The 18155-nt window shown below is 40.6% G+C and overlaps 1 protein-coding gene across 2 annotated transcripts in view; it reads right to left on the bottom strand.

Moving 5' to 3' along the window:
* Positions 1-1240: 1240 nt before the first annotated feature.
* FEZ2 (fasciculation and elongation protein zeta 2) overlaps positions 1241-18155 on the bottom strand; it is a 49999-nt gene continuing 33084 nt past the window's right edge. The window contains exons 6-9 of one of the 2 annotated variants that reach the window (XM_017640776.3): positions 9795-9875; positions 7589-7664; positions 4659-4724; positions 1241-2165 (exon numbers count right to left, since the gene is read on the bottom strand). In XM_017640776.3, the coding sequence (XP_017496265.2) occupies positions 2149-2165; positions 4659-4724; positions 7589-7664; positions 9795-9875 (240 nt within the window). In that variant the 3' untranslated portion in view covers positions 1241-2148. The remainder of the gene's footprint in view (positions 2166-4658; positions 4725-7588; positions 7665-9794; positions 9876-18155) is intronic. The other variant, XM_073214419.1, reaches the window with a different exon arrangement.

Genomic DNA, 18155 nt, shown 5'->3' with positions numbered 1-18155 from the left:
GAGTATTTGCAGTTTAGTTCTTGGCAGCAAATAAACATTGAATCTAAATGATACAATGTAACTTTCAAAGAGATTCCGTACCTGGGGATTAGAAAGCCGAATCATCCCTTTGTTTTAAAGTTGTCCAATCTGATGACCCTCAGGCGTCACAAACTGCCCCAGCTGGCTTTCTCTGGAGGCAAGCCTTTCCCAAGGAATCCTTGTAAGTATGGTGCCCCCACATCCCCTCCCTCAGAGTACAGTGCCCCCCAGTAGACGCTGTACCCCCCCCACCAGAGTGTACGGCACAGGAATGCTGCTCTTAGGGAGACTTAAAACCCCCCTATTGTCAGTCGCAAATCAGAAACTTGACATCTCACTGGTGTCAAGACTCATTCATCATGCATAGGAAGAGTTGAGGTGGGAAACCCTAGTGGTCTACTGCTGAAGAGGGAAATTTACCAAGCAAAATTAGGGAAACCTCATTACCAGAGGATTTTGAATTGATAAAAGAAATAGGTTTTTTCATATACTTCAGAAGCATCAACTTCTTAAGAAGAATGGGCTATAAACAGACCATGGTTGAATCTTCACCAGAGAGCTTTTGACCCTATTACAGGATGCCCTCCAAAGCACTAGTTCTGTGGAATAAGGCATTATTTTTTTTAATTCAGATCAAACTATTAACATTGTATAAGTATGCATCTTCATCAATTCAAGGGCAAGGGGCAAATAAGTTCTACATGCTATTAGATAACACATCAATAAAATAAGGGGCCATCTCAAGTCCCACATATCCCTAGATATAACAGCTAAACGCCAACCTGGCGTCAAACTGCAATCCAAGCTACTGCCGCTGCAGTCCTGGGATCCCAGTTACTGAGTGGAGTGAGCAGTGTGGACAGGCTTGTATGCTCACAGATGCTCACTGGGATTTTTAAGAGCCCCTGATGGCAGGTCCTATTGTTCTAAAGTTGACAACTACTGCACTCAATTTCTCTAAGGGAGGAAGCTGCTGTACCTCCTGGGAATGTGTCTCAGGCCCAGAAAAACAGACTTCCATCCTTCCACAGCAGCGCGGCACAACCCAGAAAAGTCCCTCTCTCCCCTCCTGAGCACCATGAGGCTAATGAAGGTTTCCCAGCTCACACACTGCAGTGACGGACAATGTGTGGACCAGGGGAGGAATCTAGCACTGCAAAGGGAAGAAAAATCATACAAATACAACAAACACTTCAAAGATAAAGCTCTCAAGCACATATTACCTTTTTTTTTCAACATTTATTAAATGGCATTGACTTGACTGGAACTGGCAGAAGTGTTTCCTGACGCGTGATGTATCCATGAGTAGCTGTGGTAGTTAGGACTTCGAGCAAACACACAGGCGTGATGGAGCCATCTCACAGTGGCAGGCACAGGCAGGGCTGCAGCACAGTTTCTAAAGCACCTTAGAGGGTGCCAGCTCCTTTTAAAGGTCACTTGTTCACAGACACATAAAACAAGACGTTGCAACATCTAAAGTTAAACAGTACAAGCTTCTGAAAGTGGATGGCAACTTAATCGTAAAAACCTGGAAGAATGGTGAAATGCACAGCACCCTCAACAGCGTCAATGTGCCCAGAGTATTAAAAGCCAAAATAATGCGTATTCTGGTTTCACTTCCTCCAAGAACACCCAAGTTTGTTCAGTTTCAGTCTCTGGACAATACTGGTAGGTAATATTTATACTGACAATTCTCATAACAATCGGTGGTTCTCGCCATCAATGAAGAATAGTTAAAAATCTCTCAGTGCTTTTAGTCTAGTTCTTCAGTGCAAGTTAGTCCTAGAAAGCCAGAAAAACTCAAACGGGCATTCTGTCAGCTAATGAAAAATATAACGGCCCATGCACAATTACTATTATCCCCCCTTACTTTACAAAGTCGGAGCATGTTCATAACCGTTAGTAGTTAACAAAAAACCATCTCAACAATTCAAAATGGTGCCATATTTCTCTTGGTTCATAATATAATTAGCGAAGGCATGATCTAGTAATACTGAATCACAAATCCAAGTTCAAAAGTGTGCTGAGTGTCCAGTAGCAGGAAGGTCATGGTAGCCAGCTTTCAGAATAATGCTATCGGAAATCTATGCAGCCACAGAAGATAAACTGCTACAGAGCAATACGGCCCTATGTAGGACACAGAACTAGAGGAAGAAAAAGAAAAATAGAACTGTATATTTTGTGTACATTTATACAAGATGTATATACATTTTATATATAGTTATATGTACATAAAACACCATTAAGTAATAAGAAATACTAATGCAAGGATCTATAGTAGCAATTTGTTTTTTAAAAAGGAAAGGTTGTTAAAGGCCACACCCAACAATAGAAAGTTCTCTCAAGATACATTATTTAGAATTACCCAGGAATGAGATGCCAAAAGGCCATGTCTCTTAGGGTACTACTTTGAGATAAGAGACCAATGTTAGCCCTACACCGTGAGGGCTTGTAACACAGCACACCGCACACTCAAAAGAGGGTGCAAGGCTCTGCGCATATTTTCCGTCCTGCCGCAGATCAGCAGAGCAGCAGCCATGTCTGTACTACCAGCCTTTGGTACAACTGCTGAGGGCAGGGGTGGCAGCAGGCTGTGGTGGGGTATCTAAGCAGCTGTGAGAGAAGCTACAGTGGCCCAGACAGCATTATCCCAAATGAGGCCACTTTTCTACCTTCTTTCACTTCTCACCTTGGCATTAAAATTCAGGTGGTATATTTAGGCAGCCAAACCATAGTTATAGGTGGTTAAACAATGACAAAGTCCTACCAAGAAAGGGAAAGGAGCGTTTGCCCTTGAACAATAAACCCTCCCAAGCAAAACTCTACTGTTGGTCCCTGCAGGAGAGGAAATGGTAACTAGCTGTGGATTTCCAGGATGGGCGGAAAAGAGCATTTGAATCAGGAACCATCCGCACCCACCCATGCACTGGAACAACCTCTGGAGCCTTACACTCCCTGCTCCATTCTTTGGGATGACAGCATCCCTCCTTAGGCTGAACCCTAGCTGCTTTTCCACCCAGTCCTCACAACACAAAGCCCAGACGAAACCAGGACACATGACACATGCACGCCAGCAGCTCCTCAGGCAGGGAAGGTAGGGGCAGACCTAGGCTCACAGCCGGGAGCCGGCAGCTGGCGCCTGAGGAAGGAGCTAGGTGAGGCTGTTTGCCTCAGGCATGCAGTGCAGGGTCACAGGTGCAGGCCTGGTGTTCAGAGGAAACCCTTTAAAATCATTTTTCCCCAGAGCACTCGGTTCTTGAGGTCATAAAATTCTTGCATGCAGTCAAATGATAAATAGAGAATGCTTTAGAAGCTTGTTCTATCTCTGGCCCTCACGGCAGGGCCCTCGGGAGCCAACATAATTAAACATTAAGACATGTTCTTTATGTTCATCTCATTCCTGTTTCACATCTGTAAGAACAAACCTCAGAAAAATCCAGCTTTCAGACCAATGCTAGCATAACACAGAAGCAAACAAAATGTCAAGTATTAAAACAAAATTTAGAATGTAGTATGAAGAAAAAGCTCTCCATCAGAAAAACATAGCTTATTAAAAAACATTAATGTGAATTTAGTCTTCTCTACGCACTCCCCACCCGTTAACCTAATAGTGACTGGTTCCAAGACAAATCTCTTACAGGTGACACAGGTATTTTATTCACTTTGAGCTCCTGGTGTACACTACCGAATTTGCTCTTGAGAAAGCTATGGTTGAAGAAAAGTCCCAGCGGAGTCATGTAACGTCTCAGAAACCCCAACCTCCCTTTTGTTTCCACTAACAACTGATGGAGAAGAGGGCCACCCCAGAGAAGAGAAGTGTTACCAGAGGAGGACTGCTCTCAAAACTGGATCAAACAAAACAGGATGCATTTTGTGATGCTTTGAAAATATGTCTCCTAAATAAATGCTACCTTCCAAAAAATAATGTCCCACGTATTAGTAGTTTTGCCTATAAAGTTCTTCAGTTCCTTATCATTCAAATTTTGCTCTTACCTCAGCAAAGTAAGCGAACTCAATTCACTTCTTAAACCATCTTCCGTTGCCTCATCACTATTCCCATCCTATGTGACGTTGACCTCACTCCTAAGATTCGTAGCTCATTTTTTACTACCTTGGCATCTCGTAGATCCTTGGCTTTATGAAAGTCCATTCTTTTCCTTTTTCCCCTCCCCTCCTTATCCCTGACGCCAATCCTTTCCATATCCCCGTGGGGGCTGTTAACTGACTGTTCTGTTCCCCCCGTAGCCATCCTCACTGATCCATCCTTCTCTTACTACTGTCCCAACACAGCAAGAGGTCAACCACCCCTCTCAAACCTTCCCAGTGTCAACACCTAAGACCCATATAATCATGGCAATAGCTCTGTAATATTCCTTCCACTGCCTTCCTCAATGTCCATAATTTAGCTGGGGAAATTATTTCCAGCCTAGGACCTCAAATGTCAAATTTTATATGACCATAATTTATAATGTTGGTAGCATAAGTATACCATGTATCTATCTATCTTCACCCAGTACAAATGAAATTAATGAAAGTTGAACATCTGGAAGTTAGTTGTTAATCTATTAACATTACAATGCATTTATCAACTAATCAGAATTCCTCAGCCCCTGAACGTATACCACCATAAAACCCACCTTTCAGTATATAATCAGTTAACAAGCTTGGAACTTTTTCACTGTCCTCTTTCATGGCACAAAGAACTGCAACATAAAAGAGAGAAAGAAAGGGCAACAATTTCAAATGCAGATAAAAAAATATCATTTAATTCCTATCATTGCAGGCTTAATTTTAATTAACTGTGTTACAACTGACACATGTTCTTTATGTTAAGACATGTTCTTTATGTTCATCTCATTCCTGTTTCACATCATTGATTATTTTCTTTAATAAAGGATGACAGCAGCAAATGCTCAAGTATTTACTTTGGTTACTTTGGTTTCTTATTCAGAAAAGAAAATGACAGTTACCTGAGAGTTATTTCCCTGATTTAAAATTTCCAAGCAGTGGAACCAGGAAAGAAGAGCCAGGTTATTTACACAGAGGCTGGGGTGTGCCAAACAAACATAAATAGTGAGTCACTGTCATGTACACTTCCATGGGCCCTGGGGAACAGAACCTCAGAGCTGCAGCTCGCCCAAGCTTGAGAAACACTTGGATAAATAAAGAGACTCTCCAAGGAGCATATCTGTCAGCCTTCTTGGAAACTTGTGATGAGAAGAGCACAATGAAGAACAGACTTCCATGAATCAGCTCTCTGCCAGGCTGCCTACTCTCCTCTGTGCTACAGAGGAACCTGGACGAGTTAGCCTCAGCCTGAAGGGAATCTTTGACAATTTTATCTCTAGGCAAAGACAATATAGAAAAATCAGCTACTATTAGAGTGGTTAAAAAAGAAATCTAGACCACTCGGGTCCAGATAACCCTCCAAACAAATACTGCACTTCAACAGTGACTGCCAACTCAAGCCTTTCCCAGAGCATCCTGGGGAAAATGCCTCACTAGTTTTCCCCAGACATGTGACAAGACAACATAGTGTAACTGTCAAGTCACCTCCCTGGGTTTAAACCCTAGTTCCACCACTTCACAGCTGTGGGGCTTTGAGCAGGCTATTTAACCACTCAATGCACCAAGTTCGTCATCTGTAAAAGGAGAATAATTAGAACCATCACAAGGCTTGTTGTAAATACTAAGTAACTAATTCAGATGTAAGGGATTTAGAATAGTGCCTGGCACAATATATATATGTAAAATACATGAGCTATATAATCATTAGCTGTAATTATTAACACAAGTAATACTACCCTAATTATTCTTATGACTATTATTACTGCACCTCCAACGGCTTTTACAAGGGAGGCTATGTATCCATAAAGATGTGATTGTCTCCAAAGGGCTTCCCCTGTGGCTAATGTCTACAGGTGGCAGCGGCAGCGGCTCAGGTTTCCCCAAAGATTTCAGGAGATAACTACCTTTCTTTTCCTTAAAGTGAAGGTCATCCTTCCATCTACTGTCTTCACAACAACCCTACCCTCATAACAATATTAACTTAGATATTCACTCACCCAAAGATTCCAAATTGTGTCAGTCTATGAAGGCATCATCTAAGAACTGGCCTAAGGACATTTTCATGTTGGAATTATGATGACTTTGGTTTGGCCACATATTTGTTTGTGCTTGATCTGAGAAGCTGAGGCCTCTCAGTATTCTTAGGTTCCAGGCAATATCTATGTTCCCTTCTCAGAGGACTACTACGTTCAGTATTTCTGCTTCCAATCAGGTTTTAGATTTGTTTTCTGTTCTATGTAAAATCACATACCAAAAGTCAGCATTATTAAAAAGTACGGTGGCCTGGGAATTAAGACCCCACGCCCTGTAATTAACTATCCCCTGTGTCATCTTGGATGCTTGTAACTTCATGAGTTCGCTCTAAAAAACTAGAGGGCTAGCCACCCAGTTCATCTCTTATTTATTTTAGATTGGATGGCATCACTTGATTTATCCATATTTAAGTATAAAATGTTTTGAAAGTATCATTCACCCAAGGAAAAAATAAAAGCTTCCAGGTAGCTTGGAAATCACTCTTGCTTCTTTCCTCGTATTCCTCCCACCCATGTCTCCATAGCCTGAATTTCCAAAACAGATACCATCTTTAATATCCACTCGTGGGATGCTCTCACTTGGCTCCCTCTTTACTTAGCAGTTATCACAAATATTTACATTTAGAAAGTACCTAAAAGATCAGCAAATTCAATCCCCTAAAGCAAACGAGCCTGAGTGATTGGCTGACTCCAAATCACAGAGACATTATCTACTAAATAGAGTATTTTTTATCCTCACTTTTCACTGACCAAGAGAGGTTCAGTGACTTCTAAGAACATCCCTATAAATGGCAGGGAGAGAACCAGAAGTCAGGGCTCATTTACGGCTATCACAAGACACATTCAATATGATGTGCATTTAAGTCTAACAAATTTTAAGCACACCCCTCGAAGGAGGAGTATTTTTGTCTGCTTTGTTCACTTAAGTACCCCAAGTGCCCAGAACATGGCCTGGCACAGAGTAGGCCTTCATTAAATATTTGCTGAATGAATGAACATTCTTAAAATATTATTATCAATTTATGTTCCACCTATAACTACTACCTTGGGTTATATTCCTAAATAAGCCGAGTGTTTTGGCATCTCCTAAATCTCTCCTATTGAGTCACTGGTAGTCACATTGATATAAGATTCATGAAGCCCCTTATTTACTGGTAAACAGATGTACTCTTGAACATACAAGAGGTGATGGAGAATCAGGTTAAATATTTTTTCCCCAAAAAATTGTTTGTAAATATTTTAAAAGGTAAGAAAAGCAAAAGAAATATAAATCAACCCTAGATTTAGTGTTGTGTTTGATGTCAAAGCCATTTATGGCTTCAATTTCAAAAGAATAAAAGATGACACCCACCATTTATTATCCAAAATTGACAACACAAACAAAAACAAGAGCAACAAGGTCAGCCAACTAAAATCAGAATTTAGAATCAGCAGAAGTAAATAAGAGTTTAATTTTGTCTGCTCACTTTTTGTTAATATCTGAAGATCTTCGACAGAGGGTGGTCCATTTTTTTTCTCATAGGGAATGACTGTTGTCAAGTACTGCCAAATTAAAAAAAAGAGTCACTTAAATATGAATTACCTTATCTGCAAAAATTGGATACAGTTACTAAAGGCTCTATTTTATAACATGAAACATGAGCTACTTTAGTAATGAACACAGGTATCTTACTATCTCAGCGGGAGCTCATTTTTTTGCCCACCTCTATCTGCTTCATACAAGCCCAATGTCAACATAAATATCTACTTTTTTTGCCTTCCAGTTATTGAAAATTCACAGAAGTACATCTGGGGGTGACTTGTTCAATTTGTCCATTTTCAAAGTGAAGTCTTATCTAACATTCTCCTTAGATATTTTTCAATATATTTTTTAAATAGCAGTTTAAACTAAAATGTTGTAAATTCTGCCTAGCAAAATTCCCAACAGCCAAATCATCTGTTTCAGACCAGGTTTTTCTGGGTGAACAAAATGGTCACATGGATAACTTGACAACTTTAAACATATACCAGCTTCTTCCAGAAGCTAACAAGGACAGACTTACCCAAATCATTTTAGAGGTGTATTATTATTTTAAATTATTGTGTAAGTAGTTACAAGTATTAAAGGAAAAGAGAAAAGTGAAAGGAGAGAATGGCAATGAATAATGGAAACTCATGTCTGAAATTGAGACAGACTGCCTAGTTCACTCCCATAAAGGCTCACAAGTATCAGAGGTATGTCCTGTAACTGTGTCCTATGAAAGCATAATCTAAAAATTATTGTCCAGATTCTTTCATTCTTACCACTCCAGCAAAAAAATATATAGTTCAGTGTAGTCTGCTTGTGTTCATCTAGAGATCTACAGGTTTTTACTTGGAATCTCTTCAGACCCACCCATTATTTAGTCCTTGCCCTAAATCTCAGCTCTATTCCTAATCCTCTGAAAATATCTCACTCATAACCAAGAAAGCAAGAAAAAAACTGCTTAACAATAACTAGTTCCCTAGGTCCAGAAAAGCAGGAAAAGTGAATTGTTCAGTCTTTAAGAAACTTTAGCCATCTTTGTGGTGTGGACATCTCCAAGGTGATGTCCAGCTGTATAACTGGATATATTTCGATATAAAGAACACACAAAAAGCTGGAAGCATGCCCTCCCAGGGCTCCATTAATAGCGCAGGTGTCTGGCACTTGGAGCCCTGGCACACTTTCAGGCCTTTCTGCCCCATTCTCAGGTGCTGCGTCAGTTTGGAAGTTAATTTACCATCTTAGTTGCAGAGAGCTGAGAGACACCAGAATAAAACCCAGACTTCAGCCACTCTTTCATGGAGCCCTTTATGAGCTCAAAGGGCAGTGTGAAGAATTATTTAATGTTGATTATTTCCTTTCCTGAATAATACATAACTGTATTCAGTAAAAATCCTAGGTTCAAATGCCTTTTGATAAACTGCCAAACACTACATTCTGCAGTCTTTCAATCTTCACTGAAGAGCTTTCTTTCTAAAGTGAAAATTTCAAATTGTGGAATGTAATTTTAAGCGCACTCATTCATGTAGATGTGCTACTCGTGTTCACGATAGGCCTTAAACTGCTATACAAAAATGTCAATCAAAAGCAAATTGCTACCCACTGACATTATATTTCTATCCATGTATGATTTTTTATAAATAATGTTTCATATCTCACTTGGCAGACAACTGAGTTGCCTGGCTATATGATACACCTTAAAAACACATGTATTTCATTTAAAAGTAGGTAAGATATACTGTACAGACATTTTTCACTAGAACTCTGGTCTAAAAGATACCAACATCTTGTTTTCTTTCCCCCAAAAGGAGACCTTAGGCTTTTAAAATTAGATAGCATATTCTAATTTAGTTATTTTCACAATTATACATTCTAAACATGCAATTCATTATGTCAATACATTAATATCTATTTGTTCAAAGGTTAAGAGTGAAAAATGGAGGCTCTAAAACAGGTATTAAGAATACATTCAGTTCATTGTCCCATTACAAAAATGCTTTTTCCTGAAGGGAAATTTTATGCATTATCAAGATGATAAATAGAATGCACTTTCACTTCTCTCTTTTAAGCAATGGTCTTAGTAAATTAGTAAAACTGCCAGCTCAGGACCTTCACTTACACAGAGAATGAAAAAGCAGGGAATGAGGAAAATAAGGATAACGGAGCACCTGTTTCTCTCCACCTGAATTTCCAAAGGTGTGGCGGAGGCCATTCTGAATGACATTTGAGATCCCTTCCACGCTGAAGCGCTAAAGGCAGCAATAGACGGCCGGAAGAAAAGGACAGAGAAAGAAGTTCAAAGACTATTAGTAAGAATGTATCACGATGACTTATGTGCCCAAAAGACAAGCAGTTAGAAAATGCCACTACTCATTCAGGTAAAGCAGACAAAATCATGCTGTTTTTAAAATGTTTTCGCTTCCATTTCCTTACAAGTCAAATGCAAAAGCGACTGCTTTTATGCTACCATATTCATGAAGAATTTTCCTGACGTAGCTGATAAATAAATTTGCTACAGTGTAAATATTGAAAGTTGCACACATATTTGTTTTATGCAAAATTTACCACATAATTTGTAAAATATCTTTTGATATTGTTTACCTACAATTTAACAAAAGTCTGAAAACTCCATACTAACAGTATGCATATTTTCAGCCTAAGTTTGCCTATTTCCCACAAGTTTAGAGAGCATTAACATAACATTTGGCAAATGAAAATGCTGTTACTTGGAGAGCTAGTTATTGCTTCCCACTCTCTGCTTGGGCCACCTGTCGTTGCCTTGGTGCAGAAAATGCAAGCTGGGACAGCACATATGCTTCCTGGAGAGCAGAGTGGATCCCACGTGCCAGCAAGGCCCCCTCAAACTTCTGCAAAGACTTCTCCATTCTGTTTCTAGGAAACAATCCTGGCTTCTTCCTCCCAGCAACCTCTAAGACTTCCTAGATCTCACCGAACTGAAAAGGGAGTAGTTTCCTCCTAAACAACTTATCTTAATTTGTAACCAGTCTACAATGGCATCAGACAGGGGGAAAGAGTCCAGCGGCACCTCTACGGCTGCTGAGTCAAAGGGCTGAATGGATTCTTACAGCATGAGTTATGAAGGGGAAAAGCAGCCTGAAGAGGAAGCCCGGTTCTGATTCACCAGACATTCCTTTCCCTGGAATTTTATAGGGGAAAACTGAATCAGTAAGCCATTTGAGGAATCAACCCACAGAATATTTTACCAGGCCCCAAGGAATAGAAGAAAAGAAACCAAGACAATAGTTTCTGCCCTCAAGAAATATATGGTTTAGCCCAGTGGTTCTCAAAGTGTGGCCTCAGACCCTCAACCTCTTTCCTTTCCCCAAAGTTTCCTAAAACAGCTTTTCCCAGATGCACTTCATTGATGCTGATGTCCACGGACGCTTTTCAGATCCCTCTGAGACATCCAGCAAGCTCTCCTCCTCGAAGCTCCTCCCTGGATTCCTAGACGCCACACTCCCCCAGCGTGCTGCCCTACCTTTCTGGTTGTTTCCTCTGAATGGTGCCCCTATGTTCATCTCGTAGATCCCAGCGTCCGCTAGGCTTTTGTTCCTATTTCTTTTCCTCATGTACACTCTCTGGACACTCCCACTCAACAATTTCAACATCTCTCTCCATAAATCCACTCTCTCTCCGTAAGTCCCATTTTACTAAGATGAGTAAAGTGCTGAGAACAGAACCTGACACACAGAAAGGACTCAGCAACTGTCAGCAATCTTCGTTGTACTTTCCCTCCTGAGCTTCAGGACTTGTCTGTTTAATGGACTACTGGACATCTGACCTTAAATAGTCCTAAAACTCATCATATCCAAAACAGAATTCATCTTCTCTCCCACCAAAAATCAAATGGTAAATAATTTTGAAAAACCTGTTCCTCCTTTGGCATTCTAGACCTTTCTCATCCAATTACCCATTCTTTCCAAAAGTATCTGGAGCCAGATATTACTGCAGATGCTACAGATTCAAAGGGAACATATCAGCCAAGGCCTTTCACCCTCATGACCTGACATTCCAACATAAGAGGGGCAGAAAAAGTAAAACCAGTGAATGAACCAGACATTAGCAGATCATGTGTGCCCTGCGGATAGCGAGAGCAGTGCAATTAAAAACTGGATGCCTACTTTATACCAGAAAGTCAGAGAAAAGCTCTCTGAAGAGGGGACATCTGAGCTGAAACATGAATCATATGCCTTCCCACAGGAGCTACAAAAGACAATGGACAAAAGAGATCCTCTCAAGGAACAAAAGCAAAACGAAAGCCTCAGTGGCCAACCAAGGAGCTCACGCTGCAGCCAGTGCCCGGGGCACAGTTCCTCCTCTCGGGCAGATGTGGAACAGCAGCCACTGAGCACGTCCACTCTCCCTCATTCCCGCAGGAGGGCTTTACTGCAGCGGCCCTGTTCTCTCTCCATCGCCACGTGCTGGGCGAGTTGGCATGGCAGGCTTAACCTCTGCACACAGGGCCACATCGACAGCTGTCGGAAAGGGCAGGCAGCCCCCAAAGACGCAGGCACTGCTGAGGTGCCCTGCTCACCTCCCTTAGGGGAAGCAGCGTGGGTGCTGAGGCTGTGTTTGCCCAGGTCGGAAATCCATCAACCACCCTAAGCCCTCGCTGCGCTAGCCCCTGACCAAAAGACTGAACCTCCTTAGCACTGCTGAAATTCAACTATCTTCCCATCCCTACTGTCTCTTCCTTGGCTCATTTCATTTCTGAATGACTGCAACAGCCTCCAAATTGACCCCTTATCTCTAGCTACCTCCTTCCAATTATTAGTTCACCTTGAAACATGAAGTCTGCCTTCCAAGAGACAAATCTGAACATGTAACAACCCACTTAAAACCACCTCTTGGCTTCCTACAGCCTTTAAATAAAGACTAAATGCCTCAGCATGGCATACAAGGCCGTCCTTTTTCTGGCTCAACTTTGTTTCAACATCCTCTTCTTGAGTTACTTCTTCCCTTGCCTTCTACCACTGTCTCTCAACTTCGAGGCATAACGAGCCACCTGCAGCTCCCCAGATGGCCCTGTCACCCCCGAGGTGGTTGCCAACACTACTCCCCCTGCTCAGTCCCCTCCTTTTTCTTCTTCCTATCCTCAGGATTCAATGAGCCTTCCCAGACCTCTGAACCAAACCCGAGGCAGCAGTTAACACATGTACACCTCTACCATGGGACAGTGCCAGGCACAGGAAACATTAGAAACATGGGAACCGTTTTGAACCCAGCCATAATCACCCCAAATGTAGGTGTCTCGGTTTTGACACTGCTGACATTTGGGGTCCAATAATTCTTCGCTTGGGGACAGTCCTATGTACTGCAGGGTGTTCAAGAGCATCTCTGGCTTCTACTTAGCAGAATGCCAGGAACATGGCCCCCACCCCAGCCAGTTACGACAAAGACAAAACCTCCAGACGTTGCCTAATGCTGGGGGAAGAAGGGCAAGTTGGCCCGGCTGAGAATCACTGCATAAAGTACACTTGGTGGTACATCACCCAGATCCCCAGCCCGCAGGCAATGTGCCCCTGGCAGCTGGGATTTGCTCTGCATCCTTAACACCCATGCCTGGCACAAAACTACAGATCAATATAAATTTGTCTAATAGTAGTAAAAGAAAAGATAACCAAGATTTTTTTAAGTGGGGGTGAAGCACGAGCTCAAAAGGAAAAAAAAACTTATCAGGGAAAGAAAAAAAAAGTTTTTATTAGGTTAATTTTTAATCAATTCAACTCAGTTCTCAAAATCTTTAAGGACAAAAATGTCAAATACTTATTTTGTATGCCCACAAAGCAAAAACCCATCTCAGGACACAGGAGGCATGTGATCGACAGCCATGGGCTTAAATTTGCAAAATTCTTCTGGAATTACTGCCACTACCCATACTGGTGACATACTTCTAGACTTTTGAATAAAATCAGGAAGCACACCTTAGTCAAAAGTATCTGGAAGCAAAAAATTTTTTCAATAATCAACTTGGATAGAAAACCATCAAACTAGAAAGCAGAGATCTGCATTCTCCCCCAGCTCTGCCACAGGCAGACATGAGAGCTGTCACTAAGCCTACCCACCGAGGCCTGTTTCCTCACCAGTGAAATAGGTGACTAATGAATTCTATGTATCTATGCATTAACCAAGATACATGCATAAGAGGATACATTATTTTTCAAGAAGGCAAGTCAAAACACACAGGCACAGACTCATACACAACAGCACAGGACTAAAAGATCACATGAGGCCGTAAGTGCTCTCAAATGACGGAACTGCCCTTGGTAAGCTACACCACTGGCTTCATGTTCTTATGAGGAAATGAGTGCACTTTGAGGAGAAGGACTAGGTCTGACCCTGTCCAGCCCAGTGACTCACACACTGCCTGTGGCATGGTGGGCACTGTAAATGGCTTCTAAGTCAAGGTTTTAAGACTCCCAAGACCAGAGGCCAAGAGCCTCAGAGCCTGTGATAGCTGTAGCATGAAGCCTCTTGACTTCTCGCAGGAGAGCAACTTCTTAAAAGGAGCTAAAAGCAAAAATAATCTCAGGGTGAACAGAAGAAAGATGACATGTCAAGATATAAAGTGGTTTGTGGAAGGAGTGAACCATGGGGTTCTGAAAAAGTCCACCGAAGAACCTCACTTAGGAAGTCAAGGTGAGATTAATAAAGTCAGAAGTGATAACATTGTGGGCATGGTTTGTAAAACAATGGAGTCACTAAGAGAAATAAACCCGCTCGGATAATAAAAGAGCAGCAAGTAGAAGATCAATGAACTGGAAAGATCAAGGAATAAGACCATGAGAGTGAGACAAGGAAGAAAGGGGAAGAGCTCTCTAGAGCACACGCGGACTCTGTTCTAGGACTGCCCCGTAAATGCCAAAACACAATACACCCTTTTGGAAGGCAAAATGAATTTTTTAAAAAGATAAAACCTCAGAGACAGATCAACTTTACTTTTTAGTAAGCGGCACCTCATTTAGAAACTCTACATTTATAACCTTGAGAGCAGATGTGGTGTTATTAGGTGCTTATGGTACTTAACTGGGCCAGAGGGAAGATTTTCTCTGTTTAAATTTTATAAGTAGAGAGAGAGGGAGAAAGGGAGGGAGGGAAGAAAACGAGGAGGAAGAGAAAGGAAAGGAAGGAAGAAGGGCAGAAGGGAAGCAGTTTTTGCCGAATATTCCTCAAGGTAAACCGACCGTGTCAGCACTGACAGGAGGAGGGCTCAAGGCTGGGCAAATGCTCAGTGAAATGAAGGACATTATAAATAAAGACCTGTTAGGGTTTAATTCAACAACTACAATCTGAAGTATGTCGGAAAGCTCAACCCGGCCTCCCTTTAATCTCCCATTTCTAAATTTGAATTAAAGGATTATTCACATGTCCAATTTCATGGCGAAGAGCTCGTGAGGATTCTGTGAGTCGGAAATTATTTTGTGATCTATCTGTTTTCCACCACATTTTCGTGAAGGAGTTAATAGCTCTGTAAAAGGCTCTTCTCAGAATGGAATTTTTGATACGAGCCCATTTATAAGCAGGAATATGATTAAGCATTACAGGACTTACTTTATTTTTCCCTTCACCACTGACAAAGTGCCAAAGTACCGTGGCAAGGGCAGGGAAGGGGTTGCAGGACAGGCCTTCCACCACTTCATTTATATTGAGAAAACCCACGGCTGCCTCAGGACCATTTCCTTCCCTGGTATGAGTATGTACTAAAAGCCTCAAAATCAGTCTTTCCCTGGGAACTGTTCTCAGACAAAACCTGGAACAACAAAGTGTAAACAAGATAGAGAAGATTAAAAAAAAAAGTCTAAAAAATGTTTAAAAGACAGAACACTGAGCCAAGATCTCCACAGACAACACACAGGCACAGCTCAGAGAGGAAGCAGCAGGGCCAGAGTCCCTCACGCCCACTCCTGTGTGACCCTCCCCACGCTCACTGACGCACTGGCTCTGGGAGCTGAGGCCTCGGTCGGGCTCCGGTTACCCATTCATGAAATGGCAGTATCAGTATTTACTTTCTAAGACTGTTGTGAGGATGAGATGACATAGTCCATGGGAAACATTTAGCAAAGCATTCAACAAATATAAATATTCCAAGACTGTCTATGTTGTATTCCTTTAAAAAGGCTAGAATAACACTGGGGATGTAATCCCCTCCAAAGAGAGGTAACCAAAACTTTCTGCTTTTCTCCAGAACAGTAACAACAATAGTCCAGTTCTTCTGAAATAAAATGGCAACTAAGAAATAACAAATTCCTGTTGATAGTCTCTAGCTTAAAGGACTGACAACAACATGACAAACCACGCTACTGTCTGACTGGACACAGAAAGCAGCCAAAATGCTTCAACAGAAAACAAGTAACACTTTTAGGTAATTCAAGGTCTTTCTGAATAATGAGAAGAAAAGAGCTAGAAACCACAATGTAAGCTGAAAAGCAACGAGAATCAGATACAGTGTGTGGTTTGTTCTCTTATAGAGTTTCAAACACATCAACTCCTTCTAAGCTCAGTATATTTACCAGCTCAACTAATTTTACAGAAAGCAAACAGGCAATTTTACATCCAAACAGACAAAAGGGAAAACTACCCAGAGGCCAGGAAATTCAGGCTATTTCTGCTACCAAATTTTTCCTTAGCCTCATCAGACACCCACTGACAAAAAAAAAAAAAACTAGACAGAAAATCTCTCAAAATTCTCAATATCAAAGCTCAATGTCAGAAAAAAGGTTAGGAAAAGCAATCAAGAAATGCTTTTCATCTATTTCTGACTCTTATTCTAACCTGTGTACACTCTGACTCTATTAATATTCTTTATACTCAAGAAATTCAAAAGAAAGTAAAATTGAAATGTAATTTTTCTTTACAAATCACATCATTTCATTTGAATGACATGATTTTCAAATATTAATCTGTAGAACAGCGGTTTTAATTTTTAAATTAAAATTCTTAAACAAAATACAAGAAAAACAGAACTGAAATAATTGTGAAAAATTACAAAGTAAAAATATTCATTATTCAGATATTATTTGATGTAAAAATTGATTTTGCTTGTTTTAACAGTTCTTCAAATATTTTAATGTGAATTATAAATAAGTTTAAATGCAAATTCTACCAAAAAATAATTTTTTCAAAAAACAGATCTAAGTAAATTAGTAGATTATACCAAAGCTGATAAGTTATCTGAAAATGTCTTGAATATTAAACTAATGTTTTCTAAGTTCACACTCAGCAGAAAGATGTGATATGAAGATTTTCAGAGTTAAGGTTTAAATGGAATAATACCAACTTAATTTTCTGATTTTGAATCTTTTTAAGTTTTTATGTAATTTAATATTAATATGGTATTTAAATTAAGTATTGGCAAACATTCTCAAAGTTACTGAAACGAGAGTGAAATAATTAACCCTGGCAATTTTATAAATTCATGCCAGCTACTTATGGATACTTTGAACTAAGTATATTTTAAGGATACAATTTCCTGGATATTATGGCTTTTACATGAATTTGTGTTACATTAACAACTAACAACCTCTCCAAGACATAAAGGAGTCAAGAACAGAATCCTGATTTTTACTACACTAACTGCTGGGTCATAAAAGCTCACTATTACAAGCCTAACACCAAAAACCCATTGCAGAAACTAAACAGTAGGTAATGGTAAAACATCAAAAAACTGATGGTACCATATGTATTTCTAGGAAATACTACTATTCATAAAATAAATCCATTACACATTTTAAATAATTCACAATTCATAAGTGTGAATTATTAAAACAATAAACATTACACATCTAAGTTTCTCTCTACTCTACAATGACCTCCCATTTTATGGCCCTAACACTAATTTTTAGGAGTGCTCTTTGCAGTTAAGAAAAATGCAGAGAAATAACTACCAAATGTCACCAACAAATTATTACTGAAATATTTACATTCAAGTGGGTTTTCAGGGCAGACTTTATCCTCTCAGGTACCACTATTTCCAAAAGTAAGGGGAAAATCAGCCCCTTTTCCACTTCTCCTCTACCTTCCTTAAACTACCTTTTACCCTATGTAAGAATACAGCATGCCCTTACGATTAGCATGTATAGTGCGTTGGGGGCATGGGGAGGGCTGTGCAACACAGAGAAGACAAGTAGTGATTTTACAGCATCTTACTACACAGATGGACAGTGATTGTGAAGGGGTATGTGGGTGGGACTTGGTGAAGGGGGGAACATAGTAAACATAATGTTCTTTCTGTAATTGTAGATTAATGATACCAAAATAAAAAAAAAAAGAATATAGCATGCCCAGAGGACTGCCAACATTTGTATCCCTTTTGTCTGTCTCCACCTGGTCTACCTGCTGGCTCTCTTCACTTAGCTACTGGGAATCTGAGCACAGAGGCCTGTTACTCGGCGGGGTGCCTGTGGCAAGTGGCATGGAGCTGGACTGGCCAAGGCATCACCATCTGTGGGCACAACTCCAGCTGCCGGGAGAGCACTGAGGAAGGTAACGACTCAGCACACTCTCCTCGG

Source organism: Manis javanica, chromosome 1 (assembly GCF_040802235.1).
Source record: "Manis javanica isolate MJ-LG chromosome 1, MJ_LKY, whole genome shotgun sequence".
NCBI classification, from domain to species: Eukaryota; Metazoa; Chordata; class Mammalia; order Pholidota; family Manidae; genus Manis; species Manis javanica.
Note: the sequence above shows the minus strand (reverse complement) of the source record. Positions and strands in the feature narration are given on the sequence as shown.